Below are 22673 nucleotides of genomic sequence, written 5' to 3' on the forward strand. Positions count from 1 at the left end.
TACTCACTATATATTTTATTGCATTTCAATTTAACTTATCATATTTCAATGAATTCCACTGAATTCTGCAGATTTTTCTCTTAAAATCAAGGCAAAGAACCCATAAAAGATTTGGTCAGTCTTGACATGGTCATTTTCTGAATGGAGTGTGATTGTTTTGACCCTTTTGCCATTATTTCATTCAGTACTCGGGGGAGTTTGTGCAGTCAGCCTATTTATCTAGACGGCTGGCGTATTTCTGCACACGCCGGCTCAATTTGCTGTTGAGCGATGGCAGTCTCGGTCCGGGCCCTGGCGGGCACCCGGCCCACAGCATTTCAGCACAGCAAGGGAACGCTCTGCCCCCCACCCCCACCTCCCAGCCTGCAGGGGGCAACCAGCCCCAGACCCCCTTCACAGACTTCTACATCTGCCCCCAGCACAGGCCCGTGGTGTTTGGACTCAGCTGCATGCTGCAGGTACTGTGTCATTCCAGCTTCATTTCTCTGAATCCTGTCTTTCAGTTTTTTTGACGTCGGTTTCATTCTGTTTGTCCCTCTGTAGAGTATCGTGTTATGTTGCCCCAGCGCTCTGGTCTGGCACTACTCACTGACAGATAGCCGTAATAAGACCGGCTCCCCGTTAGACCTCTTGCCAATCGCCCCCTCTAACTTGCCCATGCCGGGGGGCACCAGCACCTTTAACCAGCAGGTTTGATTTCAGTTGATTTTACATCTGATCCTCACCTAGTAATCTCGCAATTCATCTAGTGTGTTTGTCTAAAGGAATGTGATGTGTCTCAGGTTCGGGCCAAGGTGAGGGAGATTGAAGACCAGATCAAAGAGAGAGGACAGGCTGTGGAGTTCCGCTGGTCCTTCGACAAGTGTCAGGAAACCACAGCAGGTGGGCATGAGTGAGGTCTTCCATATCTTATTTTGTTTTGGTAGAGCCTGTGAAATATATAATCTGGGTTGTGTCCGATAGGTTTTACCATCAGCCGGGTTCTGCATACACTGGAGGTTTTGGATAACCACAGCTTTGAGAAGTCTGACTTTAGCAATTCCCTGGATTCGCTGTATAACCGGATCTTTGGCTCAGGTCAGAGCAAAGATGGACACGAGGTAAAGACAACTGTGTTTTGATTAGTTTTTTCTTTATTATAATAATCACGGTATTAATGTGTAATAACAATGTTGAGCTCAGTTTGATGTTTAACATTGTGTAATTTGCTGGTAACTGTAGATGAGTCCAGACGACGATGCGGTGGTGACCCTGCTGTGTGAGTGGGCTGTTTCCTGTAAAAGGTCAGGGCCGCACAGGGCCATGGTGGTGGCCAAACTCCTGGAGAAGAGACAGACAGAGATTGAGGCAGAGGTGCTGCTGGGAACCAAATACACTAAACATTATTTTACATTTATGAAAATGGTTTCATAGTGTCCAACTGCACAGTTCACTTCTGACAGTTTTTGTGTGTGTTTTTAGAGGTGTGGCGATTCAGAGGTTGTAGATGAGAAAGGCTCCGTGTCATCAGGGTCTCTGTCTACTGCCACACTGCCTGTGTTCCAGGACGTCCTACTGCAGTTCCTGGACACTCAAGCCCCTGTGCTCAGTGAGTCAATATATCAGTGTCCATAGGATTCTATTAACGGCTTTAGGGATGGATTATACTTTTAAATTAAGTATAAATGAACTGAATCTTTGCCTTTGTGTGTCTGTGAAGCTGAGCCCGGGAACGAGAGTGAGCGAGTGGAGTTCTCTAATCTTGTCCTGCTCTTCTGCGAGCTCATCCGTCATGATGTCTTCTCACACAACATCTACATGTGCACCCTCATCTCCCGGGGTGACCTGGCCTCCGATTCCCATCTGCCCCGCCCACGTTCTCCCAGCGACGAGCCCTCTGACGAATCAGAGCGCAAAGAGCAGGATGCAGGAAGCAGTGTTAAAATTGAGGCAAGTCGCTTATTTGTTTTTCAGTCACCGTGTAATAGAATTGGATGGACACAGTCTTAATCTTTAATGCTTTAATTTGTTTGTTTTTTTAGGATACTGGTATGTCAGAATCAATGGAGATGGATCACAACTCGAGCGCTAACTTTGATGAGGTTGGAGAGAGTGTTTCACTACACATGTCTGTTTTGTAATGGTGATGTTACCTGATGTTTGCTAACCAAGGTTAATTATTAAATGCATCATTGAGCATGTTTACATGCACACCAGTATGCTGAGAACTTGCCAAAATCAGCTTATTGAAATTACCTGCTGTCTGGGTTTACATACAAACCAATAACCCGACAACGCAAGTAAACCACGTTTACAAGACTTTATTAATAAATCAGGTTATTTCCCAGCAGTGATGTCAAAACGTAATTATCCTCTCATGCAGTTACTCATGCAGCATTTAGCCTGTACCTCTTTTTCTGCTGCTCAAAGCAATTTTATAATTTTTTGGGGTCAAGAAAGATAAAGAAAAATGTCCTCCTCCTTTACTGCAAAACCCTCGCTCTGTCTGGAGCGCTTAAATCTACAGTAAGGACACGTCCGGTCACACATAATAATAATAATAATAATTTGTTACATTTATATAGTGTTTTCTGGGTATTCAAAGCGCTTGCACTTTATCCCCTACTTTTTATCAAAGGACATCCTGGGATTTTTAATGACCACAGAGAGTCAGGACCTCGGTTTAACGTCTCATCCGTAGGGCAAATAATATATATAAAAAAACAATTGTCAACAGAAAGCAGGTTAATGCTGTAATATGCTGGGTGAAAATGCCGTTGGTGATGATTGGTTTATGCTTAAACGTTTTATGACCTTACTCCAATAAAGGAAAAAGGGTTAGCGCATTTTACATGAGCACGTGCATTGTCGGCTTAAGCGTAATCAGGTTAAGAACGTACATGTAAACCCGCTCATTGTCTAAACCTTCAGCAGATGTTCTCTCCTCCAATGCACTGTGAGTCGAAGGGAAGCCCTTCACCGGAGAAACCTGCCCCTGAGCAGGAGAGCAAAAACACTGCCAAGGATAAGGGCATGGACCCGGCCTTCCCCCTGGTTTACGAGCAGCCTCGCCACATACAGTACGCCACCCACTTCCCCATTCCTCAGGTGAGCACATTGAGGATTCATGGGAAATTTTGTTTTAAGTCATTTGCTCCCTGTTTAGTATTATTTAAAAGCTGACAAGTCATGTGAAGAACACACATTTTTAGGTAAAATGAAAATATTTACATTTTGATGAGTGCATTGGCAATAGTGTGCTGTCTTTTATTATTATACAATTCTGTATTGAAAGAAATTAATAATTTTATTCAGCATGGATGCATCCAATTGATCCAAATGTGACAGTAAAGACACTTATGTTACAAAAGATTGAACTTTTATTTATAAAAGAATCCTGAAAAAATATATCTTGGTTGTTTAGGAGGAGAGCGCGAGTCATGAGTGCAATCAGCGTCTGGTGGTTCTCTATGGAGTAGGCAAGCAGCGAGATGAAGCTCGCCACGCCATCAAGAAGATCACCAAAGACATCCTGAAGGTTCTCAACCGCAAGAGTACAGCAGAGACAGGTGCGGTAATGAACACAACTCAAACCAACCCTTAAGTCATGAACAGATTTTGATGACTAACTATATCAGTCGTTCCTCTGAAAATGTAAGTGCAAAGTTATATTAAAGGAATAGTTTCACAAAAGTTGACTCTTTTTTTGGACGAATCTTTTCGAATCACTCTTTCGAATATCTGCTTTCTCCATTGCCGTGGGATGTAGCACAAATTATTTGTGCTGCATGGTGACAGTCCCAATCAGTCTTATGTACTTAATCTTCACCTTTCGGCTCTGGAGTGACACATTTGGAGGTCCATCTCTCCTCTTAGAGACAGTTTGTCATTAGTACTCAATTTCATTAGTACCCCCCCCCCCCCTCCTCTTTTCCATTCTCCTCTGTTATTAATAGCCTTTCATGGCTCTGAACCTCTGTTGCTGTCATTGAATATTCATAGCTGTAGCCCCATTTCAATGCTAATAGCAATCATTGACTTATTATATTCAAGCTTAGCTGCCGACTCGGTCAGAAAGAGCAGCCCTGCTTTTGCTTTTACTTTTTTAATAGAGGTGTAATTGAACATCCCATTATTTCCCTCGAAGCAGACTAAGTGTTGCCTTGGTCCTGACATTAAATGGCTCAACCCACTGCTATTACTATTTCAAGCACGGCACAGAACACTGACCTGTCGTGAATAAATCACCCATCCAGCCGCTTTTCATTTGAAAAACCATTTGACAGTGACCTCAGTGGTTGACTGATGGATGCTGGATGAGGGCACTTTTTAAGATAACAATCTCCATATTTCATCTTCCTGATATTCTGTTAAGGCTCATAGCCCATTGTTGGTGCATGCTCTCTCTCATGTGCTGTCTATTCTTTTGTTTTTTGTCTTTTGTTTTCTTTCCTCAGGAGGTGAGGAAGGCCAGAAGAGGAAGAGGAGTAAACCTGAGGCCTTTCCCACTGCTGAAGACATTTTCTCTAAATTCCAGCACCTCTCACACTTTGACCAGCACCAGGTCACCTCTCAGGTCAGCCTGAATTGAATGAATGAACTATTGTGGTCTGTTTGTTTTTCCCACGGGTTTGTGTCTTAAAGGGATAGTTCACCCAAAAATGAAAATTCTGTCATCATCTACTCACCCTCAAGTTGTTCCAAACCTGTATGAGTTTCTTTGTTCTGCTGAACACAAATTAAGAGATTTTGAAAAATGTTTGTAACAAAGCAGCGAGAGCAACCATTGACTACCATAGTATTTTTTCCCCCTACTATGGTAGTCAATGGTTGGTCTTTCTGCTTGGTTAGCAGATCATTTTTATCTTTAAAGGAACACGCCAACCTTTTGGGACTTTAGCTTATTCACCGTATCCCCCTTTAGCTTATTCACTGAGTTAGATAAGTCCATACATACCATTCTCATCTCCGTGCGTGCCATAACTCTGTCTGACGCACCCACCGCTAGCCTAGCTTAGCACAAAGACTGGAGATAAACGGCTCCAGCTAGCCTACTGCTCAATAAGTAACATAATAAAGCCAACATTTTCCTATTTACATGTTCTGATGTTTATAGTTACATCGTGTACTAAGACCGATGGAAAATGAAAAGTTGCGATTTTCTAGACCGATATGGCTAAGAACTATACTCTCATTCCTGCGAGTAATATCAAGGAACTTTGCTGCCGTACCATGGAGACGCATGACAAATGAAAACGATTTGTTCTAAAATCAGCTCAAAATATAACATGTTTGATATCTCACTGGACAGATTCATAGTCTGAGGCTAAAAGGCCCATCATACTCTGCGATTTTCTGTTAAATCTGTCAACTCCAACTAGCATTGGCTCCTCCCGACTGCCTTTACTGATTTAAATCCTTATTCTCTGTAAATCATGCCCTTAACCAAATGTAATTTATTTTTATGTACTTTCAGATGTTCAAATAGGCTAGGGCTGTCTGATAAATCTAATTTTAGATTTGAAAAACTTGTTTATTTATTAAACTTGTTAAAGCATTGTGTTATATGATTAAAGAATTGACCAAAATAATCTTGACTATTATTATAATCAAGCAGCCATAAAACAGGCTATACTGGTGTGTTTGGGTTCTCACAGGTGTCCAGGAATGTTCTGGAGCAGATCACCAGCTTTGCCTTAGGGATGTCCTATCACCTCCCACTGGTCCAACACATCCAGTTCATCTTTGACCTCATGGAGTACTCTCTCAATATAAGCGGCCTCATTGACTTTGCTATACAGGTATGAGAGCTCATCCCAAAATATTGTCTCTCTGACTGTGTGTTTGGAGTTGTTCAGTAATTGTCAAATGTTTGGAAACATACATGTTTTTGAAAGAAGTCTCTTCTGCTCATTAATGTTGCATTTATTCAATCAAAAATACAGTAAAAATAGTAATATTTGCTGCTCAAGAAACATTTATTATAATTACCATAAAAAAAAAAAAATATCACCAAACTTTTGACAGGTACATTTGCTGAATTCGGAACCACTTACTTGCACACTGCTCCTACTATTATTATTATTTTTTTACCATATCTTTCAATGGCGGGATTAATAAGAATAGTATGCTAGTATGCGGTTCCGAATTCAGCATGTATGTATACATTAAAACGCTGTGTAATAGGGATCCTGTGTGTAATATATATGTCTTTTTGGAAGTCTGAAGGCCCCAATAAATACACACTGCAATATCCTTCATTTAGGCCGTGTGTCCACCAAAGCTTTTTTCCCCCAACTGTTTCTGGCTTGATTTTGTTTGAAATTACATCACACCAGTTCATTCTTCGATTTCGGCCTTAAATTTAATACTGTATATAACCTCTAAATTATATTTAGTAGTGCTTGTGAAGGAAAGCATTATTGCTTTGTATATTGGTGATTAACCTCAGTGTGTGTTGGTCATGTAGCTGCTGAATGAATTGAGTCTGGTGGAAGCAGAACTCCTGCTGAAATCCTCCAACCTGGCAGGCAGTTACACTACAGGTCTCTGTCTGTGCATTGTGGCCGTTCTGCGGAGATACCACTCCTGCCTCATCCTCAACCCTGACCAGACTGCACAAGTCTTTGATGGGTACGTCATATTAATGTCTACTGCTCGATAGGACAGTGCAAAAACGTCTTTTGGGATGACGTTAGGCTATTTGGACAGTGATGAATGTATGGTGTCGTGCTCGGCAGGCTGCGGATTGTAGTCAAGTCTGGCGTGAACCCTGCAGACTGTTCCTCAGCTGAACGCTGTATCCTGGCCTATCTCTACGACCTCTATACCTCCTGCAGTCACCTAAAGAGCAAGTTTGGAGAGATTTTCAGGTGAGAGCAATGAACTGTGAGTACTTTTTAAATGTATCTCCATGTTCCTGGTGATTTTGGTGGCATTCCTCTCTAATGGTTTCTGGTTTTGTGTGAATTCCCACAGTGAGTTCTGCTCAAAGGTAAAGAATTCCATCTACTATAACATTGACCCATCAGACTCCAACATGCTGTGGGATCAGATGTTCATGATCGATGCCATCGCTAATCCTACCGCACACAATCTCAACCATTCCATGGTGGGAAAGATACTCAACGACAGCCCAGCTAACCGCTACAGCTTTGTGTGTAACGTGCTCATGGATGTGTGCGTGGACCATCGTGATCCTGAGAGGTTGGCACCTGATTATGTTTTAAGCAGGGTTATCATCGCTAACTAAAACTATTAAAAACATTGTTGTTCATTGAAATAAAGCTTGAAGGGTTAGGTTAGGGTTACCTAAACTAAAACGAAATTAGAACTGTTTTGACTCTCACATATTTTATAAGCACGTCACCAGTTCTCAGCTGGTCAAAATACCATCATATGCATACAAACGAGCACATTTAGCCCTGAGCACAGCATTGTTTTGGATGTTCGGTAAGTTGCAAAATATACATAATAAAAGCCAACCAATCAGGTTGTGAACATATCCCTATGCCTTTAGGTTTGGCATTAAAATGCCAATGTGAACACTGAATCTTTCTTTTTTGGTCTGGACCAGGCAAACCGAACTACCGAATTGTAAACATGCCCAAAAATTGTAAATAAATACATTTCAAGAACAAATCAATTTAATAATTTAAATTAAACACAAATAGTTATATTAAATAATAATAATAAAACAATAACAGAACATTTGCTATTTTTTTATTAAATACAAATTTAAAAATACAAAAAAAAGGCTAATTCAAAATATACAAATATGCAATACACACACATATATAATAATATAATATACTGATTTTGAGTAATAAGCCATTACAGTCTCTGCGTTTTTTGATAAAATGAGAAGTCTGTGTTCATAAAAAAAAAATACAGTAAAATTTTTTCAATGATTGTCCAATTAGTTGTTAGAAAAAAAACTAGAAAAATGTGTTGTTACCATTAAAATGACCATGACGATTATTGTAATAATTGGGCCCTGATACCGCCTTGCCACTGCGTGGAGCAATAGTACCGGATGCGTTCAAATATTTAAACTTGAAGGACTTCACCGCATGCGACTCGCCGACCGGATGTGATGTATTCCAATGCAGTCCAATAAAATCAGTGTGCGCAAGTTCAGAATTATTAATACTTTTTTGTTTAACTTGATCACAAACACTTTATAAAATGCATGGTTATTAATACATTAGTAATAAATTATTAATTTAATTGACAAAAACATCAAGGAGATCCCTCCACTTTTTCCTGCACTCATCCACTGTTAAGTTTAAACACAATTACATAACTATGTAAATCACGTTAACTTAATTTTAGCATGCATTCATTTTACATATTAAATCCAGTATTTTTATAAAGAATTGTTCTATAGTCTATACAGTATCTAATGCAATTACATCAGAAGTGACTAATTAAATTTAAGATGTAAAAAATTAAGAGTAATCCTTTACTTTACTTTTAGTTTATTCATAAGTAATGCATTACACCAAATACTTTTCATGCTAGTTCATTTGACATTAGCATAGGAGCATAAACTTTAAATTTGAAATTACAAACAAAACACACCTGACAGACCGGCAATCTTGCTTACTCTCTTCCAAGCTTTATATTTCCTATTGACGTCTCGGTATGATTCAAGAGTTAAGAAATAATAGGGTTTTCAGAGACCGTGAGAACGAGCTGCTTTGTACGATCGTAATGAAAGTTCTGTGCGACTGCCACTAGGGGGTGAATTCCGACAGCCAAGTCCTGCAGCATAATCCTCCATAAGCATTTTCAGTAACTGTCTCTATGGTGAGCAAAATGTTGTGTGGTTTGTTTCAGGGTGAATGATATTGGTATCCTGTGTGCGGAGCTGACGGCGTACTGTCGCTCTCTCAGTGCTGAGTGGTTGGGAGTGCTCAAGGCTCTCTGCTGCTCTTCCAACAACGGCAACTGCGGCTTTAACGATCTACTCTGCAACGTTGACGTGAGTCACAACATCTATTGAGTAACCCCCTAAAAGCTCGATCAATATGAACTTGTTGTTGTAAATTCTGCATGGAGAAATATTTCACCCTCACGTGACATTTCCGATTGCTTGGATTCGTATTGATTTCGTCTGTAAAAACTCGCCAAACAACAATAAATGTCACCACACTTGTATGTTTTCTGCTGTTTGTGCATATTTGTGCCATCATTGTAATGATATGACTAAAATGCGTTTTTGGTCATGTTTTGTGGCATGTCTCTGGATGATTGACCGTTATTGGTGATAACTGCATACGTTTTCTCTTTGGCAGGTGAGTGATCTTTCTTTCCATGACTCGCTGGCGACATTCGTTGCCATCCTGATAGCTCGGCAGTGTTTGTTGCTAGAGGATCTGGTGCGCTGTGTGGCCATCCCCTCCCTCCTGAATGCAGGTACGGCTCTCCACAGGCTCCCATTATGCCACAACCACCTACCATATAAGTGCAGGTTTTAATTTTCACAGTTCTATAAGAGACTTCAGAGAGATGTCAGTACTAACTGCCTGCCTGTTTGATGTCTCCGCATTTCACACTGGAAAGCTCTATCTTTAGCCGCACTGCTGTGTATCCTGGAGCCATAGAGCTGCTTCTGCTGCCCACAGTCTCTCTCTCTGTCGGTCTCTGATTGGCTCACCACACAAGGAGCTATTCAGGGCGGCAGAATGATGAGATGAGACCGAATGATGCTGTTGAAAAGTGGTGTATATTTAGAGAAGGAGCATGTCAGGATGTGGGAAATGGGAACACATACTTGGTCACTGATTTTGTGAAATTCCATGTCTCCTTCGGGTCAGTTTAGAGGGATCATTTTCACTAAATTAATTCTGTTGTTGTTTAATAACCCTGATGGATGTCATTACAAACCTGTTTGACTTCCATGATATTTTTCAAAATGTGCTGAGTGCTGTTTTTCATAATGGAAACTTGAGCTGCTGAAATTTGACACAATTCATAAAAATAGTCCATATAATTTGTGTACCATGTTTCAAGTCTTCTGAAGCCATATGGTAACTGTGTGAGATTTTAAAGGAAGAATTCACCCAAAATTGAAAATTGCCATTTACTTACTGTCATGTCATTCCAAACCCAGAAGACTTTCATTCATCTTTGAATCACCAATGAAGGTGAATTTTTTATATATATATTCTTTCATTCTTTTGAAAGAATCTACGCAACCAAAACTTTTAAGTAAGAGAAATCCATATGAATCAAGTGGTGTAATCCAAGTAATCCCTTCTGAAGAGACAAAATTACTTTATATGAGAAGCAGATTTAATTTTAAGCTTTTATTCACATCTAGACATTGATACATAGAGCTCATCAAATGTGGTTAACAGAAGCTCAGATGTTCTTGCTGAATGTGTGAGAACAAATGAGGTTTGTTCTTTACGCGTCAAGCATGCACGTTTGATCTTTCATTTACAATATATGAGGAGCTCTATGTATCAACATTCTATGAGCCGCCTTTTGAGTTCAACAGTGGCGTCATTCAGTTTGGAACAACATGAGGGTGAGCAATTCATGACAGCATTTTTGTGTTTGGTTGACTAACACTTTAAATCAAGTCTGAGGATCCTTTTGGGATTCTTTTGCCAGGGTGTTTATTTATCCTGGTCGTTTGAGTCACAGGTGTCTGTGTGGCGGTTTGCAGTTGTGCTCAGCCTATTTTGCACATGCAGCTGTGAGCCAGAAATGATGGGGTCATGTTTTGAGGCTAGTGCCTTTTTATGGAAAACTCTGCTTGTGACATGTTCATGTGTGTGTGTGCAGCATGTAGTGAGCAGGATTCAGAACCTGGAGCCAGACTAACCTGCAGGATCCTGCTTCATCTGTTCAGAACCCCACAGCGCAACCCCTGCCCACAAGACGGCACCAAATCAGGTAACGCAGAACTCACACTCTCCCCTACACATCCCACCTGAACAACTCGAAACACTATTGCTATTTTTTTTATATATATAACGTTTTGTCCACAGACAAATCTACAGTGGGCATAAGATCGTCCTGCGACCGACACTTGCTGGCTGCTTCTCAGAACAGCATTGTGGTGGGAGCCGTGTTTGCTGTGTTAAAGGCTGTTTTCATGCTGGGTGAGACTGAGTACTTTTCTGTTGTGCATTCATGTTTTAACCACTCAAACGGGGAGAATAACAAGTATTGGTGATCATACAGAAGCTTTAACTGTATCCAGTGATCAGAAAGCAAAACGAGAACCAGTAAAGGTTTAAGAAACAGGCTTGTGTTAAATGATTTTGGTGAATAACTCGAAAGAAGAGAAGAAAAGCCGGAGGAATTGGAGAAGGGTTAGATGTTTATGCATACAGAATTTATGGGTGCCTAAAAGTGTGTGTTTATTTTTCCAGGAGATGCTGAGCTGAAGGGTTCAGGCTTCTCACATCCTGCTGGATTGGACGACATTGGAGAGGATGACATGGGCTCCAAAAAATCCGGAGGACGTAACGTCTCTATTGAAACGGCCAGTCTGGTGGTTTACGCCAAGTATGTGCTGAAGAGCATCTGCCAGCAGGTGATGATTTTAGGAGGATCAAATTCTCGTCCTTGGAAAGATTTTAGCTATTATAATCTATATTATAAAATCAGTAGACTGAAGTTGTGAAAATAATTTCCTTGCCAAAGAAACACATTCTTGAGTGACGTTCTAACCGCTGTCTTAAAAACGAGGATGTAATCTTCCAGATCTTGTGAAAATACGTCACTTGTGGCCTCACTATTACCCCAAATTGTGTTTCCGTCACTGTAATGAACTAAGACTCCAAAAGTGATCAATATCAGCGGCATGCTGCTCATTTCCATTGTAAATTAGGTGTTTTTTCATTTAAGAAGTTTTAGCTGATTTTTCTCTCTCTTTCAGGAGTGGGTCGGCGAGCGGTGTCTGAAGTCTCTGTCGGAGGACAGCAGTGCACTACAGGATCCAGTGCTGGGGAACATCCAGGCTCAGCGGTTACTGCAGCTCATCTGTTACCCACACAGGCAGCTGGACAGCGAGGAGGGCGAGAATCCTCAGAGGCAGCGCATCAAACGCATCCTGCAGGTCACACGCTTTTTGTAGTAGTATTGGGTGAATTTTTAGATATTCCCAACTCTATGCTGAGGTTAACATCTAAACCATTCATTGAAATAAATTTAAATATTACTTAAATGGGAAACACTGCATTGTATAAATATTTAATGAACCAAAGAAGTATTTTTACATTTTATAATATTTATCTCTAACTTTGTCTCTGTCAATCAAACAAAAATTGCGATATCACTTGTGTGCTCATCAACTCACAAAAGGCTGTAATTTAATGTAATAAGTAGGCTATATAGTCTGACATGCTCCATGTGTCAGAGCGGCTCAGTTCACAGTAAATGAAGCAAACTCCATCTCTCCATGTGCTGTGACTATAAAGTGCATGTGGGAATGCAATGTGCACCAAGTTCACTTTATTTTTTACAACATTTTGTGGACATGTTTACAGCATGTCACTGGATTTGTCTATCTGTTGTCATAGAAACTTAAAGATCTCCCTGCAGTTTTTAAAATAAAAGCTCCAGAATTTAACTCTTGCAAGTGAAAAAATTAAGACACAAAATTTTAAAGAATTAATATACTTACTCTTCAGACTGATCTCATGAAATGGCATATGTGTGACATGCCAATTCGCTATGGCATTTTGGCGTGCTATCAAGACGCATAATCGCTTTTTAGCGTGTTTATCAACGCCGTTTCATTCTATCCCCAAACACTGCCCCTACCCCTAAACTTACCCATCACACACACACACTGCCCCTGCCCCTAAACCTACCCATCACAAGAAACATTCTGCATTTTTACACTTTCAAAAAAACATAATTTAGGATGTTTATAAATCCAGTAGACATACACGTGGAATCACACGGCGTAGACATACACGCGGAATCACACGGCGTAGACATACACGCGGAATCACACGGGGTAGACATACACGCGGAATCACACGGCGTAGACATGCACGCGGAATCACACGGCGTAGACATGCACGCGGAATCACACGCCGTAGACATACACGCGGAATCACACGGCGTAGACATGCACGCGGAATCACACGGCGTAGACATGCACGCGGAATCACACGCCGTAGACATACACGCGGAATCACACGCCGTAGACATACACGCGGAATCACACGCCGTAGACATACACGCGGAATCACACGCCGTAGACATACACGCGGAATCACACGGGGTAGACATACACGCGGAATCACACGCCGTAGACATACACGCGGAATCACACGGCGTAGACATACACGCGGAATCACACGGCGTAGACATGCACGCGGAATCACACGGCGTAGACATGCACGCGGAATCACACGGCGTAGACATGCACGCGGAATCACACGCCGTAGACATGCACGCGGAATCACACGCCGTAGACATACACGCGGAATCACACGGGGTAGACATACACGCGGAATCACACGCCGTAGACATACACGCGGAATCACACGGCGTAGACATGCACGCGGAATCACACGCCGTATACATGCACGCGGAATCACACGGGGTAGACATACACGAGGAATCACACGCCGTAGACATGCACGCGGAATCACACGGCGTAGACATGCACGCGGAATCACACGGCGTAGACATGCACGCGGAATCACACGGCGTAGACATGCACGCGGAATCACACGCCGTAGACATGCACGCGGAATCACACGGCGTAGACATGCACGCGGAATCACACGGCGTAGACATACACGCGGAATCACACGCCGTAGACATACACGCGGAATCACACGGCGTAGACATACACACGGAATCACACGGCGTAGACATGCACGTGGAGATGATGGTTCGTTTCGCCGTACACATACACGCGGAATCACACGCCGTAGACATACACGCGGAATCACACGCCGTAGACATACGCGCGGAATCACACGCCGTAGACATACGCGCGGAATCACACGCCGTAGACATACGCGCGGAATCACACGGCGTAGACATACACGCGGAATCACACGCCGTAGACATACACGCGGAATCACACGCCGTAGACATACACGCGGAGATGATGGTTCGTTTCTGCGTACACATACACGCGGAATCACACGCCGTAGACATACACGCGGAATCACACGGCGTAGACATACACACGGAATCACGCGGCGTAGACATGCACGTGGAGATGATGGTCCGTTTCAGCGTACACATACACGCGGAATCACACGGCGTAGACATGCACGCGGAATCACACGCCGTAGACATACACGCGGAATCACACGGGGTAGACATACACGCGGAATCACACGCCGTAGACATACACGCGGAATCACACGGCGTAGACATACACGCGGAATCACACGGCGTAGACATGCACGCGGAATCACACGGCGTAGACATGCACGCGGAATCACACGGCGTAGACATGCACGCGGAATCACACGCCGTAGACATGCACGCGGAATCACACGCCGTAGACATACACGCGGAATCACACGGGGTAGACATACACGCGGAATCACACGCCGTAGACATACACGCGGAATCACACGGCGTAGACATGCACGCGGAATCACACGCCGTATACATGCACGCGGAATCACACGGGGTAGACATACACGCGGAATCACACGCCGTAGACATGCACGCGGAATCACACGGCGTAGACATGCACGCGGAATCACACGGCGTAGACATGCACGCGGAATCACACGGCGTAGACATGCACGCGGAATCACACGCCGTAGACATGCACGCGGAATCACACGGCGTAGACATGCACGCGGAATCACACGGCGTAGACATACACGCGGAATCACACGCCGTAGACATACACGCGGAATCACACGGCGTAGACATGCACGTGGAGATGATGGTTCGTTTCGCCGTACACATACACGCGGAATCACACGCCGTAGACATACACGCGGAATCACACGCCGTAGACATACGCGCGGAATCACACGCCGTAGACATACGCGCGGAATCACACGCCGTAGACATACGCGCGGAATCACACGCCGTAGACATACGCGCGGAATCACACGGCGTAGACATACACGCGGAATCACACGCCGTAGACATACACGCGGAATCACACGCCGTAGACATACACGCGGAGATGATGGTTCGTTTCTGCGTACACATACACGCGGAATCACACGCCGTAGACATACACGCGGAATCACACGGCGTAGACATACACACGGAATCACGCGGCGTAGACATGCACGTGGAGATGATGGTCCGTTTCAGCGTACACATACACGCGGAATCACACGCCATAGACATACACGCGGAATCACACGGCGTAGACATACACGCGGAATCACACGCCGTAGACATACACGCGGAATCACACGCCGTAGACATACACGCGGAGATGATGGTTCGTTTCTGCGTACACATACACGCGGAATCACACGGCGTAGACATACACGCGGAATCACGCGGCGTAGACATGCACGTGGAGATGATGGTCCGTTTCAGCGTACACATACACGCGGAATCACACGCCGTAGACATACACGCGGAATCACACGGCGTAGACATACACGCGGATAGCTCAAAATGCATACAGATAACACGCCATTTGGCTTTAGAAAGTGGCGTGTATGTTTACGCAAAGTCATGATGTCATGTTGTACTCTGAAATAAAAAAATAATTACAGTGCAATTGTATACAGTCAATAGTAATATATTTCTGTACAAAAGTTTCTAGATAGGTTGGAGTCCACCCACTGTAGACTCATAGAATTAGGGATGCATGATATATCGGCTACCATATCGGTATCGGCCATTATTATGTTAGTTTTTTTTATGGTATCGTCATTAGCCCAATAAGAAAAGTTGGCTGATATATTAAGCTGATAAATAAGGTATTATTTCCTTCAGCTGAGATACTTCAGATACGCACTGTTTGCCATGATGGTTTTGAATTGCTTGAAATATGATTGGAATCACTTCAAAAAAGGAAAATACAATATAGAGACGACATAAAATTAAAATGAGAACATCATAATTGTGTGCTTGGGACATGAATTTTAATGGTGAGACTGTAATCAGGCTCTCAAAACTAATATAATAAATATTTTTTGTTTATCAGCTTTCAAATATAAAGAATTATCGGTTATCGGCCAAAAATTTTATATCGGTGCATCCCTACATCTAATTGTGTGGGAAACCCTGTAATATACCATGCTTATACACATTTTTAAGAAGGAGTGCAATTCTATTTGGTGATGCTGTAGTACAGAAAGTACACCCAGCAGACCAGGTCTGCATACTTGAAGACAAACAAGTGATTTTTGTGGTTTATACACCAGGCAGAGAATGAACAGACAGTCATTTCCCCAGGCTTAATTATTAATTTCACACCCTTTAGCCTTTAAGCCATTAATGATTTGTTTGAGTCTCACAGCAGCTCATTATTCTAGATTGATTTTCATCTTCATAGACTGTGAAGACAGGGGCCCGTCGCAATTAATATCCAGCTGGGGCTCTTAAGCTCTGCTTTGATTCCTTTTTAAAAGCATTCTTTACATATTCCGTCTGTTTTTCTTGTTGCAGAACATGGACCAGTGGACCATGAGACAGTCCTCTCTCGAGCTACAGCTCATGATCAAGCAATGCTCACCTAATTCAAACTCAACTAATGTAAGCTCAACTAATGTAAGTTCTTGCTGAGTTCAACTCTGCTTGATGATTTCTCGTCCCTTCTTTAAGGTTCATAATTTCCTGGTACATCTGAACCAACTCTTTACAGGAGCTGTATGCTCTTCAGGAAAATATAGCCAAGGCCACCATTGAAGTTTTCCAGAAGTCTGCTGAGATGAACTCTAGTAACCCCACCTGGAATGGCTCCGCTGTCTCTGGCAGCTCTGTCTCCAATAGCAACAGTGCCAGCAAAATGAAACCTGTGCTCAGGTGGGTGACCCCAATCACTGCTTTCTGTCTGTGGTCTTATTCACCTTCAGTTTGATGGAGTCGGTGGACTGCTCTTCTTGCTTTCAACACACATCAATGTTTCTATCAATGTCTAATCTGTAGGAAGAGACCTGACATTGTGTAGCTCATGCCCTGTGTTTCTCTCAAAGGCTGTTGTTACTGTTTGTTTCATTCAGTTCCTCCGAGCGTTCAGGTGTCTGGTTAGTGGCCCCTCTGATTGGTAAGCTGCACACCTCAGTGCAAGGTCACGTGCTGAAGGCCGCAGGTGAAGAGCTGGAGAAGGGACAGCACCTGGGACCCTCCTCGCGAAAAGAAAGAGATCGGCAGAAACAAAAAAGGTACGAAACTTTTAGCATTCCAATGTTGCATAAACATTTTGCTCACTAGGGTTTGAAAAGTCGGTTCCAAACAGCAAGCAACACATTTCTGCATTCTGACATTGTCCTATCATTTTTAATATACACTAGTTTAGTTTAAAAGTTTGTGATTGGTAATGTATTACCAATTAATATTAATACGTTTTTGAGTCTCTTTTGCTCAACAATTTATTTATTTATAACATTTATTTGATCAAAAATATTGTCAAATAATATTTGAATTTAAAATGGCTTTTCTATTTGGTCCAAGGAAAGAACAGTGGTGAACTGGCGACAGGATCATGGGCGGCAATGTTCCCTCTAAACTGCGTGTGTGCGCGGCCACGCACTTGTGATGCCGCACATAAAGATAATATGCCACGCAGACACGAAATGTGGGGAGAAATCGATCTGATCGTAGTTTAAATAAGAAATAATTGCAGTGCTCTTTTCAACCGCTATTGAGTTAGTATCGCTATCGTGTTAGAACCGATGAATGCAGTTTACAGGTTTCATAGAAAGACAATGATGTCACGTGAGCGGTAGTGAGTCGTGTTTGCGGTCCAAATAGCTAAATATGAAAGGCAGTGTGAAATAAAACCTCATGTTTTAAAGAAGAGTGGCTTGATTAAGCGGTGGAAATAACATGATGGACACAGCACGGTAACAAAACAGACATTTACAGTTACACACCCACCACAAGTGTAGCGTGCAAACTCTAAACACCAAAGTAACACATGTCAGTTTAAATAGATTTGTGTGTGATTTGGGTTTTAGGGATGTTTAGATAACCATAAAAGAGTTCACGTTTCCTTGAACATATTTAGCTATTAGATCTATTTAATTACTTCAGTATGTTGTTTTTTTTTGTATTGTTTTTTTACAAATTAAAGCATTTAAACTGATATAACATACTATCAGTTTAAATACTTAAATTCGTTATTATATTATAGGCTATTATAATTATATTGGAAGCCTAATAAAGAATTGTCACAAGGGCACATTAAAACTAAGTTATAACTAAATTTAAAAGAACATCAAAAATGTTTTGTAACATTTATGTCTTTACTGTCACTTTTGATCAATTTAATGTGTCCTAGCTGAATAAAGTATTGATTTTCTTAATCATAAAACAAAGATAAAATAATAAAATAACTTGAACAGTATTATAAGTTTGATTTGTAACTTTATATCAATAATTTGTTGCACTCAATAAGAAATTAATTATAGGTTTAAGCTAATTAAAAATGCCCTCTTTGACTCTATTTGTGTGTGCTATTTGTTTTTTTTAAGTCTAGGCATGTTCAATAATGCGGTTTATCATGATGTTGAACATGTACGATTGTGTTATCGAGGATCACCGTTTTGTTTGTTTTCTTTCAGTATGTCTCTCTTGAGCCAGCAGCCCTTCCTGTCTCTAGTGCTGACGTGTCTCAAGGGACAAGATGAGCAGAGGGAGGGTCTCCTGACTTCCCTGTACAGTCAAGTCCAGCAGGTACCTCATCAACTCCACCCCTCAAAACAATCATTGTGCCATTGTCAGTGAATGCTCCACATTTCTTTGGACTGATATGATGTATTCCCCCATCAGATTGTGACTAACTGGCGTGAGGACCAGTACCAGGACGACTGCAAAGCCAAGCAGATAATGCACGAGGCCTTGAAGCTGCGACTCAATCTGGTGTGCAGCTTATCTCTTTCTCTCATACATCATCTGCCTTTACGCTGACAAAACAAGTATAATCTGTGTTGATCTCTCGCATCAATTTCATTTCCTTGTATTGTGCGCCTGAGGTTAAAAGACAAATGAATGTCACTAAGATCTGGTTAACCTGCACTGAACTAATTTTTTTTTGTATTTCTTGTCACATGGTTTAGGTGGGTGGGATGTTTGACACGGTACAGCGTAGCACACAGCAGACGACAGAGTGGGCGGTGCTTCTGCTAGACATCATCAGCAGTGGTACAGTGGACATGCAGTCAAACAAGTGAGATCTGACACCCCTTATTCACTGCCACTAATCGTCTTTGCTATACCATCGGATTTTAATGATGTTTGTTATTTTCCATTAGTGAGCTCTTCACTACGGTGTTAGACATGCTGAGCGTGTTGATTAACGGCACTCTGGCAGCTGACATGTCCAGCATCTCTCAGGGCAGCATGGAGGAGAATAAGAGGGCCTACATGAACCTGGTCAAGAAGCTCAGGGTGAGACAAATACTGATCATGTTTAGAAAAGGCTACGGCCTCACATTAAGATGATATATAAAATGTGTCAATAGTATGGCTATTATTATATCATGCTTTGTATTGATTCAGAACCCATAACCCAAAGCGCTAACATGAACAATACCTCAGAAACATGCAGCATGTGGAGATGTGTGCATGCTACTGCTTTTCTAAGTGATCAGACAGTCTTTTCTGGCATAAAATAGCAGAGATCTAGTAACCACCCAGGAGCTATACTACCATACTTTTATCCAGCGAGGATACAGTACATTTGATCAAAAATGATCATAAAGTCATATATGATGTTACAAATGATTTTTCAAATGAGTGCTTTTCTTTCAAACTTTAACTGTTTCCACAAAAATATTAAGCAACACAACTGTTTTCAACATTGATAATAAGAATGATAATTCAGCTTTGCATCACAGGAATAAATTACTTTTGAAAATATATTCAAATAGAAAACAGTTGTTTTAAATTGTAATTATATTTCACAATATAACTGTTTTTATTGTATATTTGTTTGAATAAATGCAGCCTTGTTGAACATATAAGATTTCTCTTTCAAAAACATAAGTCTTTCTGACTCCAAATATTGAAAGCTAGTGTACCTAACAATGCAAAAACAAAGAAAAATACTCAGGAAAAAAAGCTTGGTAACTGTAATGAGCAACACTATGTAAGGTTTGCAAGCGCCACTCATTTTTTACTCCAAAACTATAAGACTCCAGTTTGTTTTGTCCTGCAGAAAGAACTCGGCGACCGTCAGTCCGAGAGCTTGGAGAAAGTGCGACAGCTGCTGCCTCTGCCTAAACAGACGCGTGATGTCATCACCTGTGAGCCCCAGGGATCACTCATTGACACTAAGGGCAACAAAATTGCTGGATTTGAAAAAGAGGTAAGTAGCACCTTAATAAGAATAATAATTTGTTATATTTATATAGTGCTTTTTTGGGTACTCAAAGTGCTACGTTCTCGCACACAGGGTCTTCAGGTGTCGACTAAGCAGAAGATTTCTCCATGGGACGTGTTTGAGGGACTGAAGCACTCGGCTCCGCTCTCCTGGGGCTGGTTTGGATCCGTGAGGGTCGACCGCAAAGTCACAAAGTTTGAGGAGCAGCAGCGGCTCCTGCTTTACCACACCCACATAAAGCCCAAACAACGAAGTTACTATCTGGCGCCCCTCAACCTGCCCCAAGAGGAGGAGGAGCCACCTACACCTGTGGCTCCTGAGCCAGAGAAGAAGGTGGATCCAGGGAAGCAGGAGAAGAGCGTCTCCAATGTCGCACCTGACCCCAATAAGAAGAAGAAGAAAAAGAAACAGACATCCGCAAATAAACAAGAGGTACAAAAGTGTCTATATGCGTTTTAATAAGTACGAGTATGAGTAGACGAGCACTGCATCGGGCCAGAGACCGATCCCTTATGTATATATATTGACAAGCTATAAATGGAAATCAAGATGTTTGATTGGTTCCTATGGTCTAGGAGTACAAGCCGCACAACCCAGTCATGCAGTACACACAAGGCATGGACATGGGCATGGGCCAAACCAACATACCCTTTCAGATGGGCTACCGGCATCCATTGTATCCCCAAAACCAACCTCTTCCACCAGGTCAGCACATATCCCAGCATGCCTAAACCTCTCAAATTCATAACATGGCTTTTTTTGTTGTTACTTTTAAAGAAATGTGTGAACTTCACAAAGCAGTTGTTTCAGTAATTTTAGCATCATAAATTGCACATAGGACATCTTCTACTTGTTCTTTTATGCTTTCTTGTCTTCCATATTTCCCCCCTAAGGAGGCCCTGGTTTGGAGCCCCCTTTCCGTCCCAGGAATCCTATGACCAAAATTCCTCCACGTCCCAATTCCTACACTATGGCTAATATGCAGGCTGCTGGCATGAGCAACATGATGGGAATGGACAAGCAGTACCAGATGAACTATAAACCCCCACCCATGCCTCAGGGGCAGATACTCCGTCATCAGCTACAGGTCAGACTGGTGAGTCTGGTTTTACTAATCAAGACCCCAGACCAAAAACAAATGTTTTCCTTGTATTTTGTACAATTGTTTCGCCTAGGGCTGGAATGACTCGCCAACGCAATCGTTTATGTCGATTTGCGTGAAATGCGTCAAATTCCCCGGGCAGGCTCAAAATCGGCTATTACAAAAATATCTGGCCTGATCTAAAGTGTGGGTGCAAGGCTGTGAGACACACGACTCAAACGTACTCTCTGCAACCGGTTATAAAGCGCTTAACGCTTTTGTGGTTTATTTAAAATATCTAATGGATGAACTCACGCCTCGATTGTATGCATTTATTTAATTGCACGTGGAAAATAGACACCACGGTTTTATGGACCCACAATGTTTGATATAGTGGATTTATGCTGTGGTCACTGCTATGGTTAGTTAGAAAGCGGTTGTGACTTCAGCTTATTGCACACGTAAGTTAATTGGCATTCTAAACGAATGCCTGCTACTGCAATGCAACACAATCACATACAGGCGGTAACACACACACCATTCAGTGGTGCAGATATATATTGGATACATTATACCATCTGATTGTACCATCTGGATGTGCATTCACCCGATCAATTTTGAGTGTTTTAAACAGCTTATTGCACACTTTAGTTAATCGCCGCTCTAAACTAATGCGCTGCTGCATTGTAAAACACACACATACAAAGTCGACAGTAGCGCCGAAATGTATTGTCAGCACTGTTCTGTGATTTATCAATAAAATAGAAATATATGCTAGAAGTTTTCAGTTTCTAAGCTGAGTAATTAAAACCCACAGCTTCACAATTTGAAATATGTGAGAAATATAATGACCCAAAGACAAGTCCTGATAAAATTAAGCAATAGCCTTATGTGCAACGCTGTGTCATGTGCCTTAGCTGTGCACAAGGCAACTGTGTTCGACTGTTTTTTGTTCATTAATGAACAAATCAGCGACTAGTCGACTAAATGTCAACTTAAAATTGTTCAACCTCTACTGTGAATGCAGCCATAGTAATCACCTTTCATAATTAGGCCTACACTGCATAAACCTTATCTTTTGTGATTGATAAATATCATTAGGTAAAAGTTCATACATAGATGAGTTACGGTTATTATTTATTA

At 41.9% G+C, this 22673-nt stretch overlaps 1 protein-coding gene across 16 annotated transcripts in view; it reads left to right on the plus strand.

Annotated features, from left to right (window-relative positions):
* med12 (mediator complex subunit 12) overlaps window positions 1-22673 on the plus strand; it is a 43422-nt gene that overhangs the window by 12816 nt on the left and 7933 nt on the right. For 4 of the 16 annotated variants that reach the window (XR_013818124.1, XR_013818125.1, XM_079838362.1 and 1 more), the window contains exons 7-38: window positions 186-458; window positions 544-690; window positions 783-882; window positions 964-1100; window positions 1222-1353; window positions 1462-1588; window positions 1700-1929; window positions 2022-2081; window positions 2911-3087; window positions 3404-3548; window positions 4437-4555; window positions 5637-5780; window positions 6449-6612; window positions 6720-6851; window positions 6958-7185; window positions 8821-8965; window positions 9279-9399; window positions 10777-10887; window positions 10983-11096; window positions 11370-11533; window positions 11879-12058; window positions 16573-16674; window positions 16769-16929; window positions 17127-17288; window positions 18690-18801; window positions 18898-18987; window positions 19185-19294; window positions 19380-19515; window positions 20285-20434; window positions 20522-20881; window positions 21025-21154; window positions 21343-21545. Coding sequence is in view for 14 of the 16 variants with exons in the window: in XM_079838362.1 (XP_079694488.1) it covers window positions 186-458; window positions 544-690; window positions 783-882; window positions 964-1100; window positions 1222-1353; window positions 1462-1588; window positions 1700-1929; window positions 2022-2081; window positions 2911-3087; window positions 3404-3548; window positions 4437-4555; window positions 5637-5780; window positions 6449-6612; window positions 6720-6851; window positions 6958-7185; window positions 8821-8965; window positions 9279-9399; window positions 10777-10887; window positions 10983-11096; window positions 11370-11533; window positions 11879-12058; window positions 16573-16674; window positions 16769-16929; window positions 17127-17288; window positions 18690-18801; window positions 18898-18987; window positions 19185-19294; window positions 19380-19515; window positions 20285-20434; window positions 20522-20881; window positions 21025-21154; window positions 21343-21545 (4866 nt within the window). In the remaining 2 variants the exon portion in view is untranslated. The remainder of the gene's footprint in view (window positions 1-185; window positions 459-543; window positions 691-782; window positions 883-963; window positions 1101-1221; window positions 1354-1461; window positions 1589-1699; window positions 1930-2021; window positions 2082-2910; window positions 3088-3403; window positions 3549-4436; window positions 4556-5636; window positions 5781-6448; window positions 6613-6719; window positions 6852-6957; window positions 7186-8820; window positions 8966-9278; window positions 9400-10776; window positions 10888-10982; window positions 11097-11369; window positions 11534-11878; window positions 12059-16572; window positions 16675-16768; window positions 16930-17126; window positions 17289-18689; window positions 18802-18897; window positions 18988-19184; window positions 19295-19379; window positions 19516-20284; window positions 20435-20521; window positions 20882-21024; window positions 21155-21342; window positions 21546-22673) is intronic. The other 12 variants (XM_079838375.1, XM_079838363.1, XM_079838374.1 and 9 more) reach the window with 7 other exon arrangements.

This window comes from Gobio gobio (genome assembly GCF_949357685.1).
Source record: "Gobio gobio genome assembly, chromosome: 16".
Lineage (NCBI taxonomy): Eukaryota > Metazoa > Chordata > Actinopteri > Cypriniformes > Gobionidae > Gobio > Gobio gobio.